Genomic DNA, 25,602 nt, shown 5'->3' with positions numbered 1-25,602 from the left:
GGGTGGCTCAGTCATTAAACATCTGACTTCAGCTCAGGTCATGATCCCAGAGTCCCGGGATCGAGCCCTGAAACAGGCCCCCTGCACAATGGGAAGCCTGCTTCTCCCTCTCCCACTCCCCCTGCTTGTGTTCCTTCTCTCACTGTGTCTCTGTCAAATAAATAAATAAAATCTTTAAAAAACAAAAACAGTGGGTAAACTTTCAAGTATCCACGCCATAGCTCAGAGGTGGGCACACTAGTACGGCCTACAGGCCAGAGCGGGCCTGACCTCATAAGGCGCTGGGCAAAGAATGATTTTTACATTTTTCAATGGTGGTTAAATGAAAACAAACCAACAAGGAAGAATGTGCAACAGACTGTATGTGGCTGGAGGACCCCAACGACTTGCTGTCTGGCCCTCTACAGGAAAAGTTCAGGGCTTTGGTAACACATTGCAAACAGCTAAACACATGTCTAGTTTCCTTCAATATGTTTCCAGGCCTTTCAAAGACAGTGACCTGGGAGTACAAGGCCCGCTATTACAAGGGCAATTTGACAGTGGCCTCTACCCTCCATCTCTCTGCACCTCTGCATGTACCTGTCATGAACTTCTACATGTGGGGAGCAATAAGAAGACAAGCTATGTAAAGCCCTCAGTCAGTGCCTGGCACACAGTAAGTGGTGAAGAAGAGCGGTGGGTCATAGTGGGAGGCATCGCAGGGCTGCGGTTAGAGGCCTGGGTGTGGGCTTTGGATCCTATTCCACCAGGTGCATTGTCTGAGGCTGACTGCTTCTCCCTAGGAGGCTGGGATCTCCCCTGTAAAGCAGGCTAATCCTAGTACCCGCCTCAGAGGGGATGAGGAGTAAGGAAGCTACACCACATGCTTCGTGGCGTGCCTAATATACGTGGACCTAAGACGGCCCGGGTCCCTGGAAGCCAGCTAGAGGCTCAGCAGGCTATGGTCCTTACTTGATGGGGTAGGTCTCATCTTTGCGCCTCTGCTTTTCATGGGCGGGGAGAGCCTCCCAGCCAAAGGTCAGACTCCAGTCAAAGTTGCCGCGGCTGTGGACTCTGCCCCTCGGGACGGGCTTGGAGAACTCAAAAGTGTTCAGGTCGATGGTGACGATGTCTGGGCTCACCACCGCCGTCTCCTCCTCAGCAATGCGAGCCAGGAGGGGCTCCAGCCAGCCGTGGAAGCACTCACCTGCAGGTCGGGACCAGAAGACAGTAGTCAGGGTCGTGCCCCAGTTAAGCCCAGGCCCCACACCCACAGGGAGACTCAGGAGGGCAAGAGAACCTTCCCGATACTCCCTAGTGTTAGAGAAATAGAGGGAAGTGCCACAATTGTAGAAAGCATAGAAAGATCTCCAGAGGCCCTCCTACCTAACCCCCTCACGCAACCAAAAGGTGGAGGTAACTTTGAAGGGAAGAATGGAGGTCTGAGGGGAGTAACATGGTCAACTCAAAGGATCCAAAGCACAGGGAAGGACCTGGATGGGTGACCTTTCAGGGTTTCCAGCCTGTCGGCTGAATCAGCCCTCCAAGTGTGGATGTAGAAGGGGGTGTCCCCTCTTCCAGAGGGACCACACCTCGAGCTTCAGCTCTGGTTCTGGAATAATAATCCACTTCGCTCATCTAGCCCTTTGAGATTTTCAGTGAACTGTAGAGATTACTTTATCTGGCCGTTGGTGAATAAGGTTGGTATCTTCATTCCCACTTTACAAATGGGGAAACTGAGGTTCAGTTACTGGCAGGGCCAGAAGGCCAACCCAGGTCTCCTGACTCTGAGTCTAGAGTTTTCCCTAATACATATCACCGCTTTCAGGGAACAATTTCTTTCCGGACAACGGCGGGGAGGTGTCTGGGTTTGGGGCAAAGAGGAGGCCTTTTGCACTCTGTGTGGCCCTATGCGAGAGCTCCATACAAACTAGTTCCCATGGGTGACAGGAGGATCTCTGCCGGCTGAGCTCAGAATGAGGTACTGAGCCAAGCGAGAAAGAGAGAGGGGAGTCTGGGTGCTCCAGGGCACATCCTTGGACTGGGATGAGCAGAGGGCATGCGAAGCTAGCTAAAGTGAGTCCCAAGCCTCCTTTACTCCCAGAAACAGCAGGGACCTTGGTGATGCCCTGGCCCCTCCAGATCTTCGCTCGGCCTGGGCGCGGGAGGGGGGCGGGACAGGAGCACCCTCGGGCCTCCCGGGTTCGAGGCTGGTCCCCTTGTACTCACAGTGGGCGTCCAGGAAGGTGAGCACCTCCGCTTGGGCCACGCTGGCCCCCAGCAGCCGGGCAGTGATCAAGCCCTTCCGCTCCTCCTGCCGCACGACCCTCACGACCTGCATCTTCTTCACGTATTGCTCCAGTTGCTCCTTCAAGTAGTCTGGAAGGGACAGCCTCCTTGGTGCCGGCTCACCCCTGGGTGGTGAACCCCGCGCCCCCCCCCCCAACGGTGAGCACCAAGCTGGGTGCGCTGGGGCTCCTACCGGCCCAGCACCTACTGAAGGAGGCGATTCCCTGGGTGTGGCCAGCGCCTGTGCCCCCCATGCCCACCGGGCCGATCCTGCGCCACCGGTTTACCTAAGGAACTGCCCCACCCCCCACCCCCGCCCGGGTCTCCGAGTCAGGACCTCGGAGTCGTGGTTCTTTGGTCTCTAGTCAAGGATAAACTTCCGCCAAAGGCACTCAGCTGCCCCTGGGTCTCTGCATCTTCTCAGCCACCACCTTTTGTAACTGGGATTCCAGTCTCCTCTCCTCCCCACACCTGGGGGCCTGCGGCAGTCCTTTTTCAGGACCCTGACTCCCTGTCTCCGGGGCCCTCCCAAGTGAGCGCACAGGTAAAGCACACAAAGGCTGATTTCTGGCTTGCTGGGTCAGCCATGAGCAGTCGTGTTCTAATTCTCTTTATTAACCCCTCTGCCTCGAGAAATCTTTAAGAAGATGAAAAGATACTGAGCAGCTTTTTAATTAAATTTTAAAAACCCAGGTACCAAGTGTCGGCCCTGTGGCGGTAGCAGGGTGAGATGGCCACTCAGAGAAGTGGCGACTGCAGGGAGATGATCAGTGACCCCCCCCCTGGGGTTGTGCAGGGCTCGGGAGCCTGTAATGGGTGCAACCATCCTGAATTTGGGGGTGTGTGGGGGGGAGGATAGCTCTGCTGAGATCTCTAGCTCCTTCTGCGACGAGGGCTTACTTCATAACACTGCTATTCATTCTGAGATCCTCAAGGCTTTCAAAATAGCTCTCTTCTGAAACAATCCATCTTGAAACCCACTCTGAATCTTATTTAAATTGGTTTATTCACCGCTCTACAGTTCATCTGTGCCACAGTTCTGCTCCCGACTGTGTAGAATGGAGCGGCCTAGTGTTCCAGAAGAGGCAGAGGGCAGGCATGACAGAAGTGTGGCCTTTCTGTGTGGGGCTGTGGGATCAGCCCGGTGCTTAGGTTTTGCTTCAAATGCAGTGTTATACAAACTGTGGGGCCTGAACTCAATTAATTTTGGGGGAGTATGATTGATTTATCCTCCCGCCCACACACAATGCCCAAATACTTGAGCACCTACCATGTGTCCACCATTGAATTGGGTGCTTACATATGGACTTTCTTACTTAATCTTTTCTATGAAGATTAAAATGCTCTGAAATCTGGGTATTGTCCCTGATATTTAGGGGTCAAAATCAGACTCATTTGGCTTCAGCAGTCCAGTGCTCTCCAAACACGTGCTCACACACTGCCCAGGTGCCAGACGTTATCCAGGGCAGGGATGGGCCTGGTCTGGGTCTTGCCCTCAGGAAGCTCCTGGGCTCATAATCCAACTAGCGCCCCATGTGCTGGCTCTAACAGGAAGGAGGAGGGGGGAATGTCAACCAGGAGCCTCACCTTCTCAGCATGGCTGATGCTTCCCCTGAGCACTCACCTAACTGTGCTCAGAGGAAGTTCATGGTGATGGAAATAACCCAAGGACAAAGCATCATAGGAAGTGGGTTTTGTGGTGAGAGACCGAGAAGCACTGAGCTGTGAACCCCAGGGGGTGCTAAGCTCTACAAAGCCCTCCTCCCACGCCTTCCTTCCAGTCTCAGGTGGTTAGGCTGGACCCGGGGCTTTGGAGCATGAGCCCTCCACCCTTCTAGGGGAGTGAGACAACTCCCCTAAGGAATGCCTCTCCTTCCTGTCACACCCCTGGACCCACCGGATATCTGTCCAAGATACGAGCGGAGCTGAGTGTGGAGACACAGGTGAGCCCATCCATACTCTCTTAGGTTCCCCAGAAGCTTGCCTCCTAATTCACGTTCAACAACCCACCACCCCAGCCCAACTCCATTCCTCATGACGAGTCTATGAGACTGCTGTGACCTTGAACACACATGCACTACTCAGTCCCACAGTCTGAACTAGCATCTATATGCAGGTGGCTCCTAGGTCTTTTCTCCTGGCCTTGCCATCTTCACTTGGGTGTCTAACAGCACCACAAACCTAACACGCTCAAAATGGATCCAGAATGCCTCCAAACCTGCCTGCTTCTAGTCTCCCCGTATCAGGATGTGGTACCAGCATCCCTCCAGCGGCTTTAACCCAGGAGTCATGCTGGATTCTTCCCTTTTCTCACCCACCACAATCAGTCCAGTACTTATGTGCTCTCTAATAAATAAATAAATAAAAAACAAAATATCTCTCTTTTTTTAAAGAATAAAATACTTAGGAAAAAAATACTTAGGAATAAATGTAACCAAAGAGGTGAAAGACCTATATTCTGAAAACTATAAGACATTGTCGAAATAAATCACAGATAAATGGAAATCACAATAATAAATCACAAATAAATAAATAAGCAAATCACAAATAAATGGAAAGATATACCATGCTTTGGAGGGGAAGAACTAATATTGCTAAAATGTCCTTACTACCCAAAGCAATCAGTGGAAATATCAATAGCATTTGTCACAGAACTAGAACAAGTAGTTCTAAAATTCACGTGGAACCACAAAAGATCCCAAATAGCCAAACCAATCTTGAGAAAGAAAAACAGAGAGAGAGAGAGGTATCAAAATTCCAGATTTCAAACATAGTGTTCAAAGGCCAAAAACAGACACATAGATCAATGGAACAGAATACAGAGCCCAGAAATAAACCCGTGCTTATAGGGCCAATCTATGACAAAGGAGGCAAAAATATACAATGCAGAAAAAAAAAATAGTCTCTTCAATAAGTGGTGTAGGGAAAATTGGACAGCAACATACGAAAGGATGAAGCTGGACCCCTTTCTTACACTGTACACAAAAATAAACTCAAAATGGTTTGTTAAAGACCCAAATATAAGACCTGAAACCATAAAATTCCTTAAAAGAAAAAAAATAAGCAGTAATCTCTTGGACATCAACTTCAGCAATATTTTTTTTCTGGAAATGTCTCCCCAAGCAAGGGAAACAAAAGCAAAAATAAACAATTGGGACTACAACAAACCACAAGGCTTTTACACAGGGAAGGAAACGATCAACAAAATGAAAAGGCAACTCACTGGAAGGGAGATGATATTTGCAAATCATATACCCAATAAAGGGCTAATATCCAAAATATGTAAAGAACTCATATAACTCAACACCAAAAACCAAATAATCTGATTAAAAAATGGGCCAAGACCTGAATAGACAATTTTCTAAAGAAGACATACAGATGGGGGTGCCTGGGTGGCTCAGTTGTTAAGTGTCTGCCTTCGGCTCAGGTCATGATCCCAGGATTCTGGGATCGAGCCCCACATCAGGCTCCCTGCTCGGCAGGAGGCCTGCTTCTCCCTCTCTCTCTGCCACTCCCCCTGCTTGTGTTCCCTCTCTCACTGTCTCTGTCAAATAAATAAATAAAATCTAAAAAAAAAAAAGACATCCAGATGGCCAACAGACCCGTGAAAAAAAGATGCTCAACATCACTCATCATCAGGAAAATGCCAATCAAAACCACGATGAGATATTACCTCACACCTGTCAGAATGGCTAGTATCAAAAAGACAAGAAATAAGTGCTGGTAGAGGATGTGGAGAAAAGGGAACCCTGTGCCCTGTTGGTGGGAATGTACATTGGGGCTGCCACTGTGGAAAACAGTATGGAGGTTCCTCAAAAAACTAAAAATAGAAGTACCAATCCATCAATTCCATTTCTGGATATCTACCTGAAGAAAACAAAAATCTTATTTGAAAAGATATATGCACCCCTATGTACATTGCAGCATTATTTATAATATCCAACATATGAAAGCAACCTCAGTGTCCATCAATTGATGAATGCATAAAGAAGATGTGGTGTATATATACAATGGAATATTATTCAGCCACGAAAAATAATGAGATCTTGCCATTTACGACAACACAGCTGGAGCTAGAGGGTATAATGCCAAGTGAGGTAAGTTCAGTCAGAGAAAGATAAATACTGTATGATTTCACTCATATGTGGAATCCAAAGATTTTATTTATTTATTTTAAAGAGAGCAAGAGAGAGCAAGCATGAGTGGGGGGAGGAGCAGAGGAAGAGGGACAAGCAGACTCCCACCTGAGCGTAGAGTCTGATGTGGGGCTCGATCCCACAACCCTGAGATCATGACCTGAGCTGAAATCAAAGTCGGAGGACACTGAAGACATTATGCAAAGTAGAATAAACCAGAAACAAAAGGACAAACACTGAATAATTCCACTTATATGAGATACTTAGTCAAATTCATAGAGACAGGAAAGTAGAATGGGGGTTGACAGGGGCGAGGGAAGAGGGAGTCATTGTTTAAAAGGTACAGAGTTTCAGTTTGGGAAGATGAGGGAGTTCTGGTGATGATGGATGGTTTCACAACAATTTGAAGGTATTAAATGCCACCGAAGGGTGCGCTTAAACATGGTTAAGATAGTAAATTTTATGTTATGCCTATTTTACCACACACAGATACACACACAGGGAAAATCCAAACACTGACCACTGCTTACAAAGGTCTTGGATTCAGTTTTGCTCATCTCTTCAACTCACTTTGTAACAGTGGTCTTTTTGTCTGTTTGCTCGCTACAGCCCCGCTGCCTTATTTCTGCCCCATTAACACACCTAACCTCAGGGGCTTTCCACTTAGCAGCGACCAGCTAGAGAAGCCTTTCCTGGTTACCATGACTACAGTAGCTCCATAATTACTCACTAGCCCATCATCCTGCATCCTGCATTCTTTTTCTTTTTCCTCTAATTTCTTCAGAGCACTTATTATCTGAAATTATATATTTTGTCTTTCCCATTAAAAAAGTAAACTGTATGAAGACAGAGACCTTGCCCAGCAGGTTCACTGCTGTAGCCCCAGGGGCCGGCCCAGGGTGTGGTGCCCTGAAGGTAACTAAAAAAGAATACTTATTAAGCAAATCAGTGAACGCCTGCCTTTGTTTACTCTTCTCTTGGGGGCTGCCCCACTCTTCCTTGGCTTCCAAAAAAGCTAGAAAAGAACAACAGAAAAGCCTTTCTTGTAGGCAAGACTTCCTCACTCATTTTTCCTGTTTTGTGTTTATTCTGTTTTCACGCCCATCTGTGTTCTTTTCAGCCTTGAATCTAACTGCAACTGGGAAATTTTTTCTTGATTAATCCATTTGGAAGGATAAAAGGAGAAATAAACAAGTATGACACCCTTTGGGAATGTTCTACGATTCACTGGTCCAGATAGAACCTATGAACACGTGGGCCGAATTTTCAAACTTAAATCAAGATTCCTTGTCGGCCACTTTCCACTTCCAGGTGTAAGGAGGAGACAGGCGGATGAAATGAACATGTGGAATTGGAATTTCTCTACGGGCAGAAAAAGAAGGAAACAGCAAAATGGAAGCCTCCCTGGAAAATCTGGGACCCAGAGTTACAATTGAGAGGCCTTCTTATATTATAAAACATGTACGGAGGTAGGAGAGAGAAGTGATAAAGCAACTTTACCTGTTGAAATCCACACTGGAGGTTGTAATTCAGCTAAAATTAGAGGCTTTGAACAGTTCCCAACCTGTATTACTAAGAGTTTAGGAGGCCACGGGAGGACCTGTCACTCCAATTCTGAGCAGCATGGGGAGATGGAAGGGGGGGTAATGGAAATCTTGAGCTAATCCCAAGTGCTCCCCCAAAGGTCTCCTCCTTGGGTTTCACAGTATGTGTCCTTAGGGCTGCCCTTCCCTCCTTCCCTTCCTACAGCACCGCCCCCCCCAATGGCCACCACCACCTCCTCACCTCTCTCCCTGAGGAACTTGCTCACTGAGGATCCTGTTCACTTCCTGACTCTCGGGTCCCAGGTGTATCTGATTTCCTTCCATCCATCTAGCAAACTCCCACAGGAGGGAGGCCTAGGTTCCCTCCCCCTCAGACTCCCCAAGGGGCTGGGAAGGGCTTTCAACACAGGGACGCCCTGTTGGGGGCACGGTGGACCAGTGGGCCTCAAGGACCAGTTTCAAGAAGCTCGCAGAGTGTGCCGAACTAGAAGTGTACCAGGCTGCTGAATGGGCCATGCAGGAATGAAATCTGTGCCTGGGCTTCGGACTCCAAAGGGGGAAAGAGAAAGATCCCCAGCCTGGCACCAGGCCTCTCAGGCCAGTATCAAACATCTGTCCTCATGGTCATACCTCTACTGCTGGGCACCAGGGGAGGAGGGCACAAGAGCGTGGACATTGTGTTTCCGCAGAGACACAGCCCCTGTTTTGTGTGCGTAATGGGAGCCGGTTAATCGGATCCAACGGTCAAACATGTGGGCAATTTTATCCCGCTGGGGACCGCGGCAATTTCTGGCCACGGATCTGAGTTTTTCCCCTTTCCCCCGAGGAACTGACCACTGCTGAAACATCTCTAGGGTCTGAAAGGCCTCGAGGTGGGGTTATCATAGGGTCCACAAATCCCCTGGAATTACATGCAAAAAACGTAGGTGTGTGCACCTTGGTGTAACAATTGTACACTCTTCTAGGGAGGGAGCAGAGTTGTAACAGATTCTCAAAGAGGCCAGGCTGCAGAAGAATAGGAAGGACTGCTTTAGGTTTTTTAGGCAGGTGACTGGGGGTAACTAGAATTGGCTCTCAGAGAGCCAGAGAGAATGGAAGCACATGTCTGGGGGCTGGCTAGGGGCAGGCCCTTTGGAAGAGCCGTGGAGGCCACTGCCAAGTCCATCCCACTAGGCACAGGCTGCCGTGCCCTTGAGAGGCCACCCATGCAGGCCTGGCCTTATGTCACTTGTCTTACCTAGTCAGAAGACCTCTCCCTTTTGGATACTCAAAATTCTGAAGGGTGGCAAGCTGAAACAGTTTAGAACTCCCACCGCCCAGGTGGGCAGCCAAGATCTGCGGGGAGAAGGGTCTCCAGAGAACCCAGTCTGAGAGGAAGGACAGCTGATACCCTTGCTCTCATTCCAACCATCCCATTGCTACCGAGATTCCCTGCAGGGCCCGCCCACGCCCCACCCATGTCTGCCAAACTCTCTGTTCCTCCCTCCCTTCTGGAAGACCAATCTCTAGCTCCTTATCCACAGACCCTATGATTGCATCCCTGATGCTGATTTGCCCTCGCTCTGTAAGCGGTCCTGCTGGGTATCTGTTCTCCCCAGGGAAATGTGACCACCCTGAAGACACAGTTCTCACACTCAGCTCCTCCTTCCACCGCCTTGCCTTGCCCCATTCCATTGTTCTGGCATCAGTCTTACTCTAGGGCAGGAGAGAGACTGGGGAAGGTCAGAAGGTAGCAGGAAACTGGAGGGGCCTCAGGGCTTACACTGGGAAGTGTGGGATCAGTTCCTGCCCTTGAGAAGAGAGCACAGGCGCCGGAGGCCATACCAGGGGAGACACAGATGGCGTGTGCTACAAGGAGAAGGCCGTGCCAAGCCTAAGGGGAACGCACTGGTCCCACGGCCCCTGTCCCCGTTCTGGCCTTTCTGAGACAAGATCATTCTGCAGCTTAAACACCTTCAAAGACTCACTTTTGTCCTCAATAAATACTCTAAGCATGGTGTGAATTTCAATTCAACATCTTTTTAGTGTCATTTCCTACAAGAAACCTCAGCTTCAGCCGAATCCAACCTCTCAATAGTTCACAAACACACCTATGTCTCTAGAACTCTGCTTGTGCCATTCTCTCCTCTCGGAATGCCCTGGTGAGCCTCTTCTCTCCCCAGACACGCGTGTTTCCATCTGGCCACCACCGTCGGCCACCCTGGGCACACCACGCAGAAATAACACCTGGCCAGGGACCCTGCCAGCGCATCGCTCCCATACAAAGAATAAATTGGAACTAATGCTAATGGAGTGCTTACTCAATGCTAAGTACTCCATGGCACGTGAATTATCCCCTTTATCCCCATCTCTGAGCCCTCGCCCATCATGTGAGGGAGTCAGTTGTCTTCATTTTCAGAAGAAGAAGCTGAGGTTCAGAGAGGGTAAGGATCTTGCCCAAGGTCACAGAGCTCGGAAGAGTCAGGGCTAGGATTTGAGTTCCTGGGTGTCGTAAGCGGCCCTCTGACCTATGCAGGTTGTTGGCCTTTACAGGGCAGCTCTGTCCCATCTGTCATTTGTCATGGTATCCCCTCCACCTAGGTCGATGCCAGGTGGGGTATTCAGTAGAAATTTGTGGAATTTCTTTAAAGGGTGGAAGCTTGGGTAGCAACCTCATTTACCTCTCACCAACTACAGCAAAGAGGCAGATTCTTCTGAGAGTAGAAGAGCGCTCTAGCAGGTAGGAAACGGAGAGGAAGGCGCATTGCCACCCACTGCCCTGACTTCTCCCACCATTTCTGACGGGGGCTTGTGCTGGGCAGCTCTAAGAGTCTCAGAAACCAGAACTGCAAAGATCTGGGAGCTCACCGGCTGACATGGGAATAAGATTCGGCTCTGGGAATGTGGTCTATGTGTCCCCTGCCCCTACCTTCCTCTCCCTCCCCTTCCTTCTCCCTGCTCCTGGCCTTTATGATGAGCAGTGGTACCAGGCCACAGGTAGTGGGGGTGCGTGCTCTCCCCAGAGGACCCGCCCTCCTTCCGGAGTACCAGGGGAGATAATGGCTCCCCCACCTGGGCCCCCTCCAGCCTCACCATCAGTGCTGGCGTCATCCACCAGTATGATCTCCTTCAGCAGGATGGCAGGGGCAGTGTGTAGCACACTGTACACAGTTCGCAGCAGTGTGGACCAGGCCTCATTGTGAAACACGATGATGACGCTGGTGGTGGGCAGTGGAGGGCAGCGGCGGAACTTCTGGTCGACACATCTAGGAGGATGGAAGCATTGATACAGCTCTCCAGGTCCTCAGGAGTTCCAGGGGGTGGGAGAGCCCTGTCCACAGGTTGCCATCACCGTCCTCTGCTCTCCCGTGTGGCTGGGAGGAGCTGCTCCCTGTTCCTGGCTCACTCTGATTCTCCACCAACCCTGAGCCTCTGCACAGGTCCTAGCAAACCCATTCCAAACCCCATCTGCCCCACCCCTGGCTCGGTGCCCCAGCTTGAGTCAGAGGGCTCCCTTGCCCTCCCCTTGACTTCTCTCATCTGCTCCAGGAGTTCCCAGGGCTGACTCTCTCTTCCTCAGTAATGTGTGTGCTGCAAAAAGTATAATCCAATCTGGAGGTCCCCAAGGGGAAGTAATAAAGGGCAAATTTGACATCTGAGAAAAGTGACTACAATTTCCGTACTCCAGGAGAGAAAACGGTTCTTTTCTTTACAATTTACAGTGCTTCTCTAACCCATTTCCTCATTAATTCCCTGTAATCTGATACTACTATCACACACGATTTCCTGTGACCTTTTCTGTGTCTTCATCGGCTCCAGCTACCCTGGGGACGTGGCCACACAGCCACACTCTTGACACTCTGCTTCGGCTGGGGGTGGGATGCTGGGAATCCTAGACCTCAGGGAATCATTTGGGCTGACAGTCTATTTTTTTCCTCTCTCTTCTTTTTAAGATTTTATTTTACTTATTAGAGAGAGAGAGAGAGAAGAAGCAGGGGGAGCAGCAGAGGGAGAGGGAGAAGCAGGCTTCCTGCTGAGCAGGGAGTCGGATGTGGATGCGGGTCTCCATCCCAGGACCTGGAATCCTGACCTGAGCTGAAGGCAGGTGTTTAACTGACTGAGCCACCCAGGCGCCCCCTGACGGCCTTTCTTATCCCCCCTGTGCTGTCAGATTTCTTACGAATTCTCCAGAAGTGATTCCCCAACTTCCTCTCCTGGCTGCCCGCCTGCCTGACACCCCTCCCTGCTGAGGAGCTCTTGAGAACTCTGAGTGGCCCCACCATCTAGGACTTTGATACTTGGTCCAAGTCTGAGGGCCCCTAGGTTCCCAGCCCTAAGTACTCATGAACTCTAGAAGGGGGCTGCCATTCGAGAAAAGGCCAGAAAGGATCTAACTCTTGAGCTGGGACAGACAGAATCTATGTCTTGAGGACAACGTGAGCAGGCCATGGCAGCCTCAGGGAGAGCTTGGAGCTCAGAGATCTCTGTGTTGGTTCACTGCCTGGGGTGGTAAGTAAAAATGGCTCCACATGAAGGCTGGAATGAATTCCTGGTCCTGTGGCCCTTCAGAGAGGGAAGCCAGGAGGTGGAGGGATGGTCCTGACCATCCAGGCTCCTGTCCGGAAACAGCCCTTTCTCAACAGCTCAATGGCAGAGTCCCACAGGCTCTTCTTGGGCAGGCTTCCGCAGAGGGCGGGCCATCGAGTCTGCAATCTGGAACCATCCCTCCCATTTACCCTGGTGCCAGGTCCCGGGACCTGAGCTCCTCCTTCTGTATCCCATCACCTTGGTCATTTTACTGTCACAGTCTCCCTGGGCGTCTGGCCTGACCACAATACCAAGCCTGAGGATAAGGGCACTGGTCAGGAAAAGAAGGGAGGGCTTAGAGGAAGTCCTTGCCCATGTCATACAATCACCTGCAGCTCTCTACCTGGCACTTGGCCTGTGGCCATGACCGCACCAGCCACACCTAAGGCAGAACCCTGGCCTCCCCCCAGGACTCTGGGGGCTACTTACTCAGGGGGTCGGGTGTCTGGCCCCAGGGCCCTCTGCAGGGAAATCCGGTCACTGGCAAAGGCATTGAAACAGTGCTTCTTATAGCCTTCTTCCTTTTCCTGGGTCTCCAGGCGGGTCCACTTGTCCTTCTGAAATGCTTTCCCATCTGCCCCGGGGCTATTGGGATCCTGGGGTGGCCGTTCCCAGAAGGGCTTCAGCTCAGCCAGAGTGTAGAACCCAGGCAGGCAGGACTGGTTTGTGGAGATGGGCGTCTCCTGGGGCTCGGGAGCCCTGATCTGGAGCTTGGGCATCGAATCTCGAAGGTTGTTCACGGCCCCCAGCATGAGGTCCAGCACGTGATCCTTCTGGCTCACCAGGGACTTCAGCCATGGTTTCTCGGTGGCCTGCTCCGTGCTGCTCACATCCCTGTGCAGGATGAAGACGAAGAGCACGAAGGCACTGCCCACCATGGCCAGGCGCAGGGGCATGTGGCGTCTGCGGAAAAGCCGCATCCTTAGGACCCAAAGGGGGCCCTGGCCGGGTCAGCTCCGAGTGCTGCGCCCGACCCTGGAAATAGCTGGATAGGTTGTAGCAGCCACTCCTTGGGTCCTCAGCCTGAGAAGGGAAGAGAGGAGAGAGAGAAATGAGCCAAGGCAGCAGTGTGGAGGGAGTCGGGGGGCTTGAGGTTTGAGTCCAGGCTCTGTCCCTGAATGGTGACCACACCTCGGCCCGATCACATCACTCTTCTGTGCCTCAGTTTCCTCTAGCCATAAGATGAGGAACCAGACTCAGCATTGCTCTCCTACTCTGAGACTATGACACCCACGGATCTGGAATTACCAAATGCTGAAACTCTGCGTGAAGAGGTTTAATCGACATAACGGCTTTGGGAAATAATGTGACATTATCAAGCAAAATTTTAAAATGTGCCCACCCAGGGGTGCCTGGTTGGTGCAGTCGGTTAAGCCTCTGCCTCTTGGTTTCGGGTCAGATCATGATCTCAGGGTCCCCGGATGGAGCCCCGGGTTGGGCTCCATGCTCAGTGGGGAGCCTGCTTGGGATTCTCTCTCCCTCTGCCCCTTTCCCTGCTCTCTCTCTCTCTAATAACAAATAAACAAATCTTTTTTTTTTTTAAAGATTTTGTTTATTTATTTGACAGACAGAGATCACAAGCAGGCAGAGATGCAGGCAGAGAGAGAGAGGAGGAAGCAGGTTCCCTGCTGAGCAGAGAGCCCGATGTGGGGCTTTATCCCAGGACCTTGGGATCATGACCTGAGCCGAAGGCAGAGGCTTTAACCCACTGAGCCACCCAGGCGCCCCTCAAATAAACAAATCTTTTAGAAAAATTATGAAGAAGAAAAAAAATACACACCCAATGACCCTGCAATTTTACGCCCAGTTTTATATCCCAGAGAAACTCCTGCATCTATGAGCCAGGAGGCACGTACGGGAAAGCTCTGAGCAGTGCTGACTGCAACGGTCCAAGTTAGAACCAATCCATGTCCACCGAAAGAATGAACAAGTAAGAAATACCCACGGCACGGAGAACTCCACAGCAGTGACAAAGCACAAGCTACCTTGACAAGCAGCTGCATGGGACAGTCGCCAGGACCAGACAGGAGGCCACGGCAAGATACAAACAGGACGCACCCACTTGCAGAAAATTCAGAAACCTGGGAAACTAATGATACTGTTTATGAACACAAAAATGAATGGGTGGTCAAGCTATAAAGAAAAATGAAGGGGGGAAAAAAACCCTGAAGGAATAATAAAACCAAAATTTCTGGGGAGGGAAGAAAATGTGTGGGAATGGCGGCTACTGGTGGAAATGTTATTCTCTATACCCTTACATGTATTTTGCAGATATTTTTCTCTATCTACTCATATTTAATTAAAGAAAAAAAAAACACCTGAGGTTCTATGACATCATCTTCCAGGCAGAAATGGGATTACGTGTTCACCAGCTTCTACCCTTAGGCCCATAGTCACGTAGCTCAAAGGATGAGTGCAAAACTTTCTGTGGAGAACTCTGGGAGCATAAGGTGCTTTTTTGTTGTTGTTGTTGTTGTTAAAGCTTTTATTTATTTATGTGAGAGAGAGTGTGTGTGCACTTACACATGGGAGTCAAGGGGGGAGAGGCAATGGCAGAGGGAGAAGTAGGCTCCCCGCTGAGCAGGGAGTGCATTTCTGGACTTGATCCCAGGACCCTGGGATCACGACCTTAGCTGAAGGCAGACACTAAACCAACTGAGCCACCCAGGCGCCCCTGGAAGCATAAAGCTTATTGGTTAAACACTAGATGTTGGTGGCAAGAGACCTGGGTACAAATCCCAGTTTTGCCCGTTCTAGTAACAATAGCAACTACTCTTAGGGTTGTTGTAAGGATTAAAGCTCAATGAAATAATTCATGGAAAAACTTTAGCAGTCTGTGTACATAGTAAGTTCTCAAAAAGTGTTAGTTTCCATTGTTAGCATCTGTGTGTCCCTGAGACAGAGTAGGTCATCTTTCTAAGGCTCCATTTCCTCCTCTAGAAAGTGGGGGTAAAGAATACTTAATGCACAGGGTTACAATGAGGTGAAATCAGAGATGATGTCTGCAAAATACTCAGCAGCGTGCTGGGCACATAATAAGCCCTTGATAAATGCTATCAATTACTCCTATTATTATAATTAATAAATCCCTGCTCAGCTTCCCAGCAATTACCCTTGAGTACCTGGTCCTTGGCCAAAGCCACATTCATTACTGGTGGCATGTCTTGTTTAAAAGTAATGCCGGTTGAGCTACTTAATGCTGTCATTTAAACATACAAGCTCCTTCCTGCCTGTGGAGAGAAGCCTGGTGTCTGGAGTCACTTGCATCTGGGGGAGATGGTCCCATTGTGATCTCAAGAGGGAGCAGGGCTAGACACAGGGTTTTCTTTATAACAGTGGATTCAGTAGCATCATCAAAAGTCAAATAGAACAAAATCTCTCTGAGCAACTACTTTGTATCAGGAGTTGGGAGAGGAAATGTGTTCGTTCTGTCAGCACTGGGAACACCTGCTACGTGCCAGGTACTCTGCCATACAGGTGTGTTAAGTGGGAGCTTATATACAGAATTAAGAATATTCAGGTTCTGACCTGCCGAGCAAGGAGGCACAAGCCACCCCCACGGGATTAGCAGGTTGCTCCCCCAGCATCTGAGGTCCCACTTTGGGGAAGTGAAACCCATGGGGTCATTCTGACTTGAAGGCCCAGTTTCAACACACCCACACAAAGGAAGAAGCAGAGGTACAAGATTGATTTGTACTTGGGGCCCCTGGGTGGCTCAGTGGGTTAAAGCCTCTGCTTTCAGCTCAGGTCATGATCCCAGGGTCCTGGGATCGGGCTCCGCATCGGACTCTCTGCTCAGCAGGGAGCCTGCTTCCCCCTCTCTCTCTGACTGTCTCTCTGTCTACTTGTGATCTCTCTCTCTGTCAAATAAATAAATAATAAAATCTTAAAAAAAAAAAAAAAAGATTGATTTGTACTTACCGATCCCAGAAGGGAGGGGGCGCAATGAGCCAGGGGGAAAGGCCGTCCTCAGTTTGGGGCCACCTGCAAGCGGGAGACACAGAGAGCACCTATACTCAAAGGTGATTGGGACAGAGGTCAGTAACTTTGCTTGGGCTTAACTCCTAAGTGATTATTTTAAAAAGGTGCCCCACTAAAAGTGAAGTGGGAACTTTTGGCAGGTGTTCTAAACTCAAGTCCTTATTGAAACGTCCAGACTCTAGATGTGAGTAGGGTAATCATACTCGATAAAATGCCAAGGCAGCAACTCCGAAGAACAAAGTTGTCTTTCTCAAAACTTGTTTTCCTCATCACAACGGGGGAGACAGAGATGAGCAAGTCCATAGACTCAATTGGAAAAGTCAGATTTTTTTTCAATTGAAGTATAGTTGACCTGAGAAGTCATATTTTATTTATTTATTTAAGATTTTCTTTATCCATTTGACAGAGAGAGACAGTGAGAGAGGGAACACAAGCAGGGGGAGTGGGAGAGGGAGAAGCAGGCTTCCTGCGGAGCAGGGATCCCGGTGTGGGGCTGAATCCCAGGACCCTGGGATCATGACCTGAGCCAAAGGCAGACGCCTGATGACTGAGTCACCCAGGTGCCCCAGGGAAGTCAGATTTTTAAATGGAAATCACCTAGGGAGACAGGCAGCCTTGATGCCCAGGAAGAGAGGACACAGGAAACTCAGCAAGTGCAGAAGAGTGTTGGCAGTGAAGAAGTCCCTCGGTGGGAGGAGCTTGGCCTGAGCACTCACCCACAGGAAGGAGCTGGCCAGGCAAGGTGAGTGCATTTCAGGCAGAGGGAATGGCACAGACTAAGGTCTAGAGGCAGGAGATAGCACGGCCAAGCAGAGAACTGCCAGTGGTTTGGTATGGTGGGAGCATGAAGACAGGAATCACTGAGGATGGGCCTGGAGAGGTGGCTGCAACTGGGTCATCATGACAAGGAGTTTGCCTTGACCTGAGGTATGGGAGCAACAAAAGCTTAGCCAGAGACCAGCATTACAGGAAGACAGTAGGCCAGCTGGTGGAGGGTGTCTAGGAGATGGATCGGACTGGCAACTGGATGGCTAATGGAGAGGGGTTTGGGGGGGTGCCTGACCCAAGATAGTAGCGGTGTGGATCAGGAGGGAGGATATGGGGCTAGAAAAAGTCCCTTGGGTGATGGGGTGGGAGAACAGCTGGGACACAGAGGGACAGGGAGCAATAGGAGAGAATTCCTTTTCCCAAGAGATTTTAAAATCTAGTTGGAGAATAAGAACTGCTAGTGCTGGGTCCAGGTGGCACCTGTCCAAGGAGAAGGTAGGAGCAGGAAAAAGAGCTCTCACTGAACACCCTTTTGCACTTTGAACCCTGATGACATTACTTCCTCAAGAATTAATAAAATTAAAACTTAATAATAGCACAGATGGGAAGTGCTAAGTTGAAAGAGGTAGATCTCTTTGGGTTGGAAGAAGCCTTCAAGGAGGGAATGAGGATACAGTGGAGAGACAGATTTTTGCCCTAGAGGTTGAGCTATGCTGGGCCAGCACAAGAGGTTGAGCTAGACACCTCCTCAATTCTGGAACTGCCCCAGCTAAGCACAAATAACAGAGCCTGAAAAGTGGGGGATGTTTGCCATGACAATGTTGAACCATCCTGCAGGCTGTACCTTCCTTGATACATTCTGTCTACCCTCCCATTCCAGCAAGAAAGAGGGAGCACAGTCAGAAACAAAGACCTGGTAAGAGCTTAGTTACCAGCTGCTGCCAAGTGTTTGTGACTCACCTCCTCCAAGAAGTCTTCCCTGATTGATTTCACTTAGAATCACCCGGATCACTCCAATTCCCTTGTCCGGGCATTGTCTCGTGGTCCTTTGCAGTGGGGTTCACCTCTGCTCCTTTTATTTCCCCTGGACAAAGAGACCTGGGGTTAAATTGAATCATTCCCAGACTTCTGCTCTCTCAATCCAGCCTGCCTGTCTAAGCCTTGCTCTCTGGAGACTGCAGTTCCTCAAGGTACTAACCACATCCTGAAATGAAATGAGACACCTGTGATTAGCCGTGGCGGTAAGGAACGAGGTCTCTGTTTGCTCAGCATGTGGGCAATAGGAAAGAGCCCAGGAGAAGGGACACATAATCGGATGGAAGCCAGAAGACTTTGGGTTTCAGGATTTCTGGTGTCTGCATGGGAGATTCCCAGAAGTGTGGTTAGCAAGAGTGGGGAGTCAGCCCTCCACCAGCCTGGTCAAGGAGTAGTCCCTGTTGTATGTAGTACTTGGTCAGCTTCAAAGGATTCTCCCCGCAGTGTCTTGTACAGCTCCCTCACATTTGAGCTCCCACACCTGGCCTCCAGGACCACTGGCAAACATGTCCATAGCCCTCACCCACTCATTTCCCTCCTGCTACTGCTGAGGGGAATTCCCAATGCTTTTTCCTCCAGCCATGCTTGGGATTGCCACACATGAACCATCTTGCTTCAGTACCGAGATGATGCCAGAAATCCTCTTCCTCCAGGAATCTTGCTTAGATTGAACAAATGGGACCTGCCCCTCTGGCCTCACTAGCCAGAACACAAGCTTACTTTCTGTCACTGAGGTTTCACCCAGCCCCAGGGTCTATCAAACCACTGATTACAACTCACTGTAGGATTGTGGACTAAATTTAAAGTATTGCAAATCAGCATGAAAATATTCTTTAAAAGATGAGAATAGAGGGGTACGTGGGTGGTTCCGTTGGTTAAGTGTCTGCCTACAGCTTAGGTCATGGGGTCCTGGGATTTAGCCCAGCATCGGGGCTCCCGGCTCAACAGGGAGCCTGCTTCTCTCTCTCCCTCTGCCCCTCCCCTGGCTCTTGCCCATGCCCACGCTCTCCCTTTCTTAAATAAATAAATAATATCTTAAAAAAAAAAAAAAGATCAGAATAGAATAGAACAAAAAAGAAAATACCAAAGTGGATTGCATGCAATATGGGTGTTGTTTTTTTAAAATTTCATATCAGTTATTACATATACTTATGTAGAGTGTACCAAAAGTCTTAGCAGTTTTAAGCGTTAATAACTTCAGAAGTGTAAACACTATAGACTCAAGAACGTCGTTTGAAAGTTTTATAAAAATTTCTTTTACCTGATTTTTATGAATTTTGACGAACAAATTTTTATTTTATGCTTGTCTCTGCCCATTAGAGATGATAAACGTGTCCTGATACAAAATGAAAAGGAAAATTTTGTTGTTTAAAATTCATAAAACTGGGGCGCCTAGGTGGCCCAGTCATTATTGCATCTGCCTTCAGATTAGGTCATGATCACAGGGTCCTGGGATCGAGCTCCCTCTATGGCTCCCTGCTTGGTGGGAAGCCTGCATCTCCCTCTCCCACTCCCCCTGCTTATGTTCCCTCTCTCGCTGTGTCTCTCTCTGTCAAATAAATGAATAAAAATCTTTAAAAATAAAGTAAAATAAAATTCCTAAAACTCAATAAAAGTGAAAGAAATCTAAATTCCTACATTTTCAAATGATGCTTTTCTGTCTGATTGTAGAATTCATACCTCTGATGTGAGTCAAGTGTAAAAGCACCCTAAGACTTTTGGGATACCCTTGTAGGTGAGCGGACACCACGTCTTGCTGTAAAAGGTCTTTCTTATTTCGGCCCAGTCACAGAAGTTTGAAAGTCAGTGACCCAGTGCCATCCCTCCTTTTTACATCATAGCCTCCTCCAAGAAGCCCCTTCAGATCTCCCAGAATTCCTCCCTCCACCCTCCTGTCCCTCCTGTCCCAGTGCTTCCACACTGGGCTCCTCACTGCCCTCCTCGGGTTTAAAGGAGTCTGTTGTCTCTCACCCCTTTGTGAGCGCCTGGCCAGAGAGGCAGGGTGTTTTACCCGTTTTGTCACTTGCAAAGTCTAGCCCGGGTTTTTCAGGGAGTAGATATTCCATAAATGCTTGTTCAAGGAGAGGAAGCCCAAGCGGTTCAAATGACCTATTCCAAGCTACAGGGGTAAACGCCGGCTTCACTAGATGATATTTTGAATGCACTTAGAGCAGCAAGCATTTGAGTTCCGTGACACTCTGTTGTCATACCCTCGGTGGGCCCCTTTGACTGGGTCTGTCCATGAGTCCAGCGCCCTCCTCTTACAGGACAGGCCAGAGGGGTTAGGTGACTTCCCTAGTATCACACAGCTTGTGGCTCCCAGAAGCAGATGCCAGTCTCCCAATTCCCAGTCCACTGCTCTCTTCTCATATTCTTACCTCCCTCTTGGAGGTCACCTGGGTGGGTGGGGACTGGGTTAGGCTCCTGTGAGCCTGGGGCCAGGCTGTTTTCCCCAGTCTCCCCACAACCCACCATGCCACTCTTAAACGTGCCCCGCCCCTCCCTGGCGCCTGCCCTTCCCCAGGGCCTACATAGGACGACAAATGCTTTAACAATGACAAAATTGTAAGTCCCAGGCAAAGTTTCAGCTTCTGTGACAACCCGAGTCAGCCACCCCAGAACACGCCCTTGCCAGCCAGGTGGCCTTTTTGTAACAAAGTTTCTGTTTATCTGCTAAGCCGCTCACCTCCGGGAGACGTGGCAGCCAGGAAGTAAGCAGCCGACACCACGGGGATGTTTGCTCAAGTTACTCAGACTACAGCTCAATTACAGGTTCTTCAAAAAAGTGATGACTGTCAGACCGATCTCACCGAGGGCGCAGGTGTGTGGAGCTAGACATCATGCTGGGGAGGGGGCAGGTCAATTTCAAGCAACCAGTATGGGGAAGGAGGGGAGGCACGGAGAGGCCCTTTGGGGCCAGAGGATTCTTTCTGTCACCAGCACTTCTCCATCAAACACAACACTCATTTCACTTCCTCTGTTCTTAAGCTTAGTGAGTTCTCTCCTGCAAACCCCTCCTCCCACCCTCTCACCCTTTTGATTACAGAATGCTGGGAGGTTTTCACTTTCCCCTTAATTACACCTTCAAGACATTTCAACTTTTCCTCAAGATTCAGGCAGCAGGACTGTGGCCTATTTCCCCAGAAAGATGTACTGAAAGTTATTTCTGTAGCTAGTCTCTCCAGTTCTCCACTCCCCCCACCCCCTGCACCTTGGTATCTAGGTTCATTTTACGTTTGCATAACATTTTAAGCCAAAGTTACCCAAACACAGATATTCCATTGAAAAACGCAGCCCAAATTTGCTCACAAGGTACACCTAGAACAGTGCTTGGCATGTAGTCGGTGCTCAATGAAGGTTTGGTCATTTATTCCAAGTCCGCAAAGACCACTGAAAATCAAAATAATACGGGACCAAACAAAGTTCAGCAGCTCACAGGTTTTTCACTGGAGGACCGCCAGACCCGTTGGGTCGGGTGTGGCAGGGATGTGCAACTGTTCTCCAAAGGAAGGCTCAGAGACTGCTGGCTCCTCCGTGCCCAAGTGGGGGAGGGGGAGAACGGAAGGGGGGAGGGGTGGCCCCAACGGTATTCCTGAAGGCAGGGCCCCAGATTTGAGGAGGGGGTGGTGAGGGGGTAGGGCAGAACTTCTCTCCTCATCCCACAGTTTGCTCCCCGCGGTAGGACAGCTACACTCAACTTGCCAAGCCCCCGAGCTTAGGGTCTCCACCCCGCCCCTAAATTGGTGGGTATTCCCAATTCCCCGCTCCCGCGCCCCCGCCCCCAGCCCGGAAATCCTTGAAAAAGCCCCTGCCCCACTCCCAGGCACCTCGGGGTAGTTTTCAGTGCCTTCTCAAGGTCAGGTTCACTCCACGCCCACTCCCGGGTCCTGCTGATTCATTCCCTGCCTCCTGGATCCTCCTCTTCCTCTCTCTCAAAACCGTCATCCCAGACCGCATCCTTATCTCCCACATCTGGAGGCCCAGCAGAAGCTGCCTGCCAGCCTCCTCTGCCTCCTGCCCCTCTCCCTTCCACAATCTGAGCGGGTCTGTATTTGATCTGTAGCAGAACACTGGCCTAAGCAACGGACTTCTGGTTGTCACTCACCCTCCCTGCCTTACCTTTTCCTCCTTACCACCTTTCCCTTATATTCTTGCTAAACAAGCAGTGTTGTTTTCTCTTTCAAATTCTTCCTCAGACTTCTCCCCTCCTCCAAGAAGCCTTCTTAGACTAAGGTGCATGGTCCTGTCCTCTGGATCCCCCTGTATATTTGTTACTAAGTTTCATCCCCCACACTTCCCCTCTGTGTGGGACTTCCCCACTAGATTTTGTGAGAGAGGGAGAACCAACAGGTCTAGACTCAGATTACCTAGATCCTGTTCGCCTTCTCCTTCCCTGTCTTTAAATTTCCTCATCCTCCATCTTTGGCCTCCAGAATGATTTTCCCGACCAACCCACCGAGCCTTCTCAGCCCCACAGCATCCTACAGCCCTGAGGAATTTGGGCCTGCTATTCCACAGCCTTGGTCCATCTGTCCTTTGTTCTCTGTTAGAGGTAGAGCTGAGGATGAGGATTGGGTTTCTTCCTTCCTTCAAACCTACCTAGGGCTCAGGACCAGGTTGCATGGAATACAGGAGAATAACCTGGCCCCACGGGGATCTCAGGTGCCACAAAAGAGTCTTCTAACCATCCTCTTTCTCCCCAGACTGAACCCAACCTTGTTCACTGTGTGAGCCTTTTTACACAGCACAATTACAGCATTGAGCTCGACACAGAGACAGGCACTGCCCTGCACTTGACCTCTCATTTATTCAAACCCTCACTCTCATTCTCATTGAATGAGAGCAGACATTTTGGGCTTTCCCAGAGTGGGACAGAATGCCCTGTGAAGGACCAAGTTCACCCGCATGTTTCTGGCACGGCCCCTTGCTGGCTCCCTCTGGTATACAGACACGGCCTCTGACCCTCAGCTTCACTTCCAGAGCTGGGGAGGTCTGTGTGAGCCGGAGGAGGCTTGGGGTAATACCACCACCACGCTTGATATCACTATTCACCCTGGCAAGTCAAGTGACCATTATCTTTTCCATTCTACAGGTAAGGAAACCGAAGCACAGGGAGGTTAAGCAACTTAATCAAGGTCACATAGCACGGAAGCAGCAAAGGTCGGATTTGCACTCAGTCCCAGGTCTGTCCAAAGCCCACTGTCTTAACCATGACACCACGCTGCCTCTTGTCTGTTGCTTGGAGCTTTGCCAAAGCATTTTCATGGATACCTTCTCATCTGCTCCCCACCCAGGGAATGTTTATGTGATTTGGCCAAGGTTAGACAGCTAAATTAGAGACAGAGCTAAGTCAGCTGCCTGGATTTATGATACCCAACTGCCTCCCAAGTTCCTAGGGTTAGCTACCCCTCCTATTCCTGACGTCTGTTCTAGGCAATGGCTACGGGGACTAAGCCTATGGTCCTGAACGGGACACCTGAACTTGGGCTAAGATGTTTCTGATCTCAGAGGGAATCCAACATGCATCAGCACCTCCCCTTTCCAGGCGTGAGTTATTCCATGCTGCTCTGGGTGGGTATGAGCTGTCCTGCCGACTGCGGGCAGTGATCACCAAGGACAAGGCCATTTGGGGCAGCCAGGGTTTCCTTCATGGTTCTACTGGCTCCAGACTCCCTCTTTTCTTTGACAGTCCCGCCCTTTCCGTCCCGATGCCCCCGGAAGTAGTTTTCTGCGTGCCGTGATACTGACTTCTGCAGGATAATAGGAACCAAAGTATATTTCAAACCCCTCACCTTACCTTGTCCGTGAATTTGTCTGTCTCATCCTTTTTACCCTTCCTCTGATGGGTAGGGATGGGGCTCATGTGTTGGAGAGGTGAAAAGAGCCTCTTTGGTAAAACGAGCAGAAGCCTACACATCTCTTTAGTGGTCTAGAGTTGCTAACCTCATCCAGTGCCTGTAAACTGCATTTGTGGGGTCCGGAGGAACAGTGTTAAAACCCTTACTGGGGCTGTTGCAATGGGCGTCAGCCAATAGAGAGGGTCCGTTTTAAGTTCTGCGGATAAACTGAGCCCCCATTCAGCCATACACACAGAAGAGCCCTGTCCTACCCTCTGCAGAAGTCAGAGTCTGGGATGACTTGCTCTGGGGGCAAGTAACGAACGTTTTCTCCTTTCAGTTAGCCTGGGGCTTGTCAGAACAAGTGACGGGGAAATCGGGAAGTTGGTGACAGTCACAGTCATGAACACCCATGAGACTGCCTTCCCACAATGCCACACAGCTCCCACTCCCAAAAGGCCCACGACACCAGAGAGAGGTCATCTGAGACCCCACCTCTACTCAGGAGCAACGTGGCACTGGCAGGAGGATATCTCTATGAAAGATTTCCTGTACGCAGCACAAGGGGTGGCCCAATCTGGGAAGACGGGGAACAGAAGGGATGTGGGAGCACGGATGGGTAAAGGGAAAAGGCTGTAGAACCCTGGAGGGATGGCTACGGCTTGTCCCTCTCCTACCCACCCCTCCAAGTCCCAGAGGTCTGAGTCCTTCATTCATCTTCAAAGATGGAGGGGGCGGGGGTCCTACCGAGGGAGGAGCTAGAGGCCACCACGACAGATTAGGAGCAGTCTGGCCCAACCCCTTCATTTCACTACGGGGGGTGGTGAGGAGGAAGTGGAAGAGGAGAAGGTCGGCGGAGGAGTGAGGTGGGGAGCAAAGACCTGGCAGACGCGAGCTCCAGTGGGGGGAAGTCCCGAGAAGCGAGAGAGCTCTGCGTTCCAGGCCCGGGGCGGGGGGAGGTCGGTCGAGGGGGCCTGCGAGGGTCGCCGGCTGCTTCGGCCACTTACCTGTCGCGCCAAGACAGAGCCGCAGCCGCTCGGCCGCGCGGCTCGCGGGTTTCCCGACGGGACGTCCTGGAGGGCGAGGGCGGGGCCGGGGCGGGCCCTGCACAGCCACTGGGGCGCGCCCTTCGCGCCCCTCCCCGGCGAGGTGCGGGCGGCCACCCGGCGCGCCCCCGAGCGCTGCGGCCCGCGGCGGAACGCCGGACTACGCCTAGGGCCGCCGGGAGGCTGGTGGCCGCGCGGAGGGCGCCCCTGGCCCCAGGCATCCCCCACCCCACCGCGGCTAGGAGCCGGGCTTCTCCAGCTTCTCCAGATCTCAGCCCACCCGGGGTGCAGTCTGGGCAGCCAGGCTCTCCGCGCCGAAGGAGATTGGAGCGACGTCGTCACCCCAAAGACGAGAGCTTTTAAGCCCAGCCGCGGGCGGCGCGGAGCAGCGTGCGCAGGGAACCGCGGCGGGCGGCGCGTG

General features: G+C 50.6%; 1 protein-coding gene across 4 annotated transcripts in view; it reads right to left on the bottom strand.

Moving 5' to 3' along the window:
• Positions 1 to 25,231, bottom strand: part of GALNT6 (polypeptide N-acetylgalactosaminyltransferase 6) — a 34,314-nt gene extending 9,083 nt beyond the window's left edge. The window contains exons 1-9 of one of the 4 annotated variants that reach the window (XM_032876756.1): positions 25,143 to 25,224; positions 24,096 to 24,183; positions 19,560 to 19,634; positions 18,224 to 18,347; positions 16,436 to 16,498; positions 12,944 to 13,537; positions 11,021 to 11,193; positions 2,209 to 2,358; positions 952 to 1,186 (exon numbers count right to left, since the gene is read on the bottom strand). In XM_032876756.1, coding sequence (XP_032732647.1) covers positions 952 to 1,186; positions 2,209 to 2,358; positions 11,021 to 11,193; positions 12,944 to 13,434 — 1,049 coding nt within the window. In that variant the 5' untranslated portion in view covers positions 13,435 to 13,537; positions 16,436 to 16,498; positions 18,224 to 18,347; ... (1 more) ...; positions 24,096 to 24,183; positions 25,143 to 25,224. Of the gene's footprint in view, positions 1 to 951; positions 1,187 to 2,208; positions 2,359 to 11,020; positions 11,194 to 12,943; positions 13,538 to 16,435; positions 16,499 to 18,223; positions 18,348 to 19,559; positions 19,635 to 20,984; positions 21,174 to 24,095; positions 24,184 to 25,142 lie in introns of those variants that run through there. The other 3 variants (XM_032876758.1, XM_032876759.1, XM_032876757.1) reach the window with 3 other exon arrangements.
• Between the last annotated feature and the right edge of the window lie 371 nt (positions 25,232 to 25,602).

Source organism: Lontra canadensis, unplaced genomic scaffold (genome assembly GCF_010015895.1).
Source record: "Lontra canadensis isolate GAN:19392208 unplaced genomic scaffold, GSC_riverotter_1.0 scaffold59, whole genome shotgun sequence".
In the NCBI taxonomy this organism is placed as follows: Eukaryota; Metazoa; Chordata; class Mammalia; order Carnivora; family Mustelidae; genus Lontra; species Lontra canadensis.
This window is presented reverse-complemented; position numbering and strand designations above follow the sequence as displayed.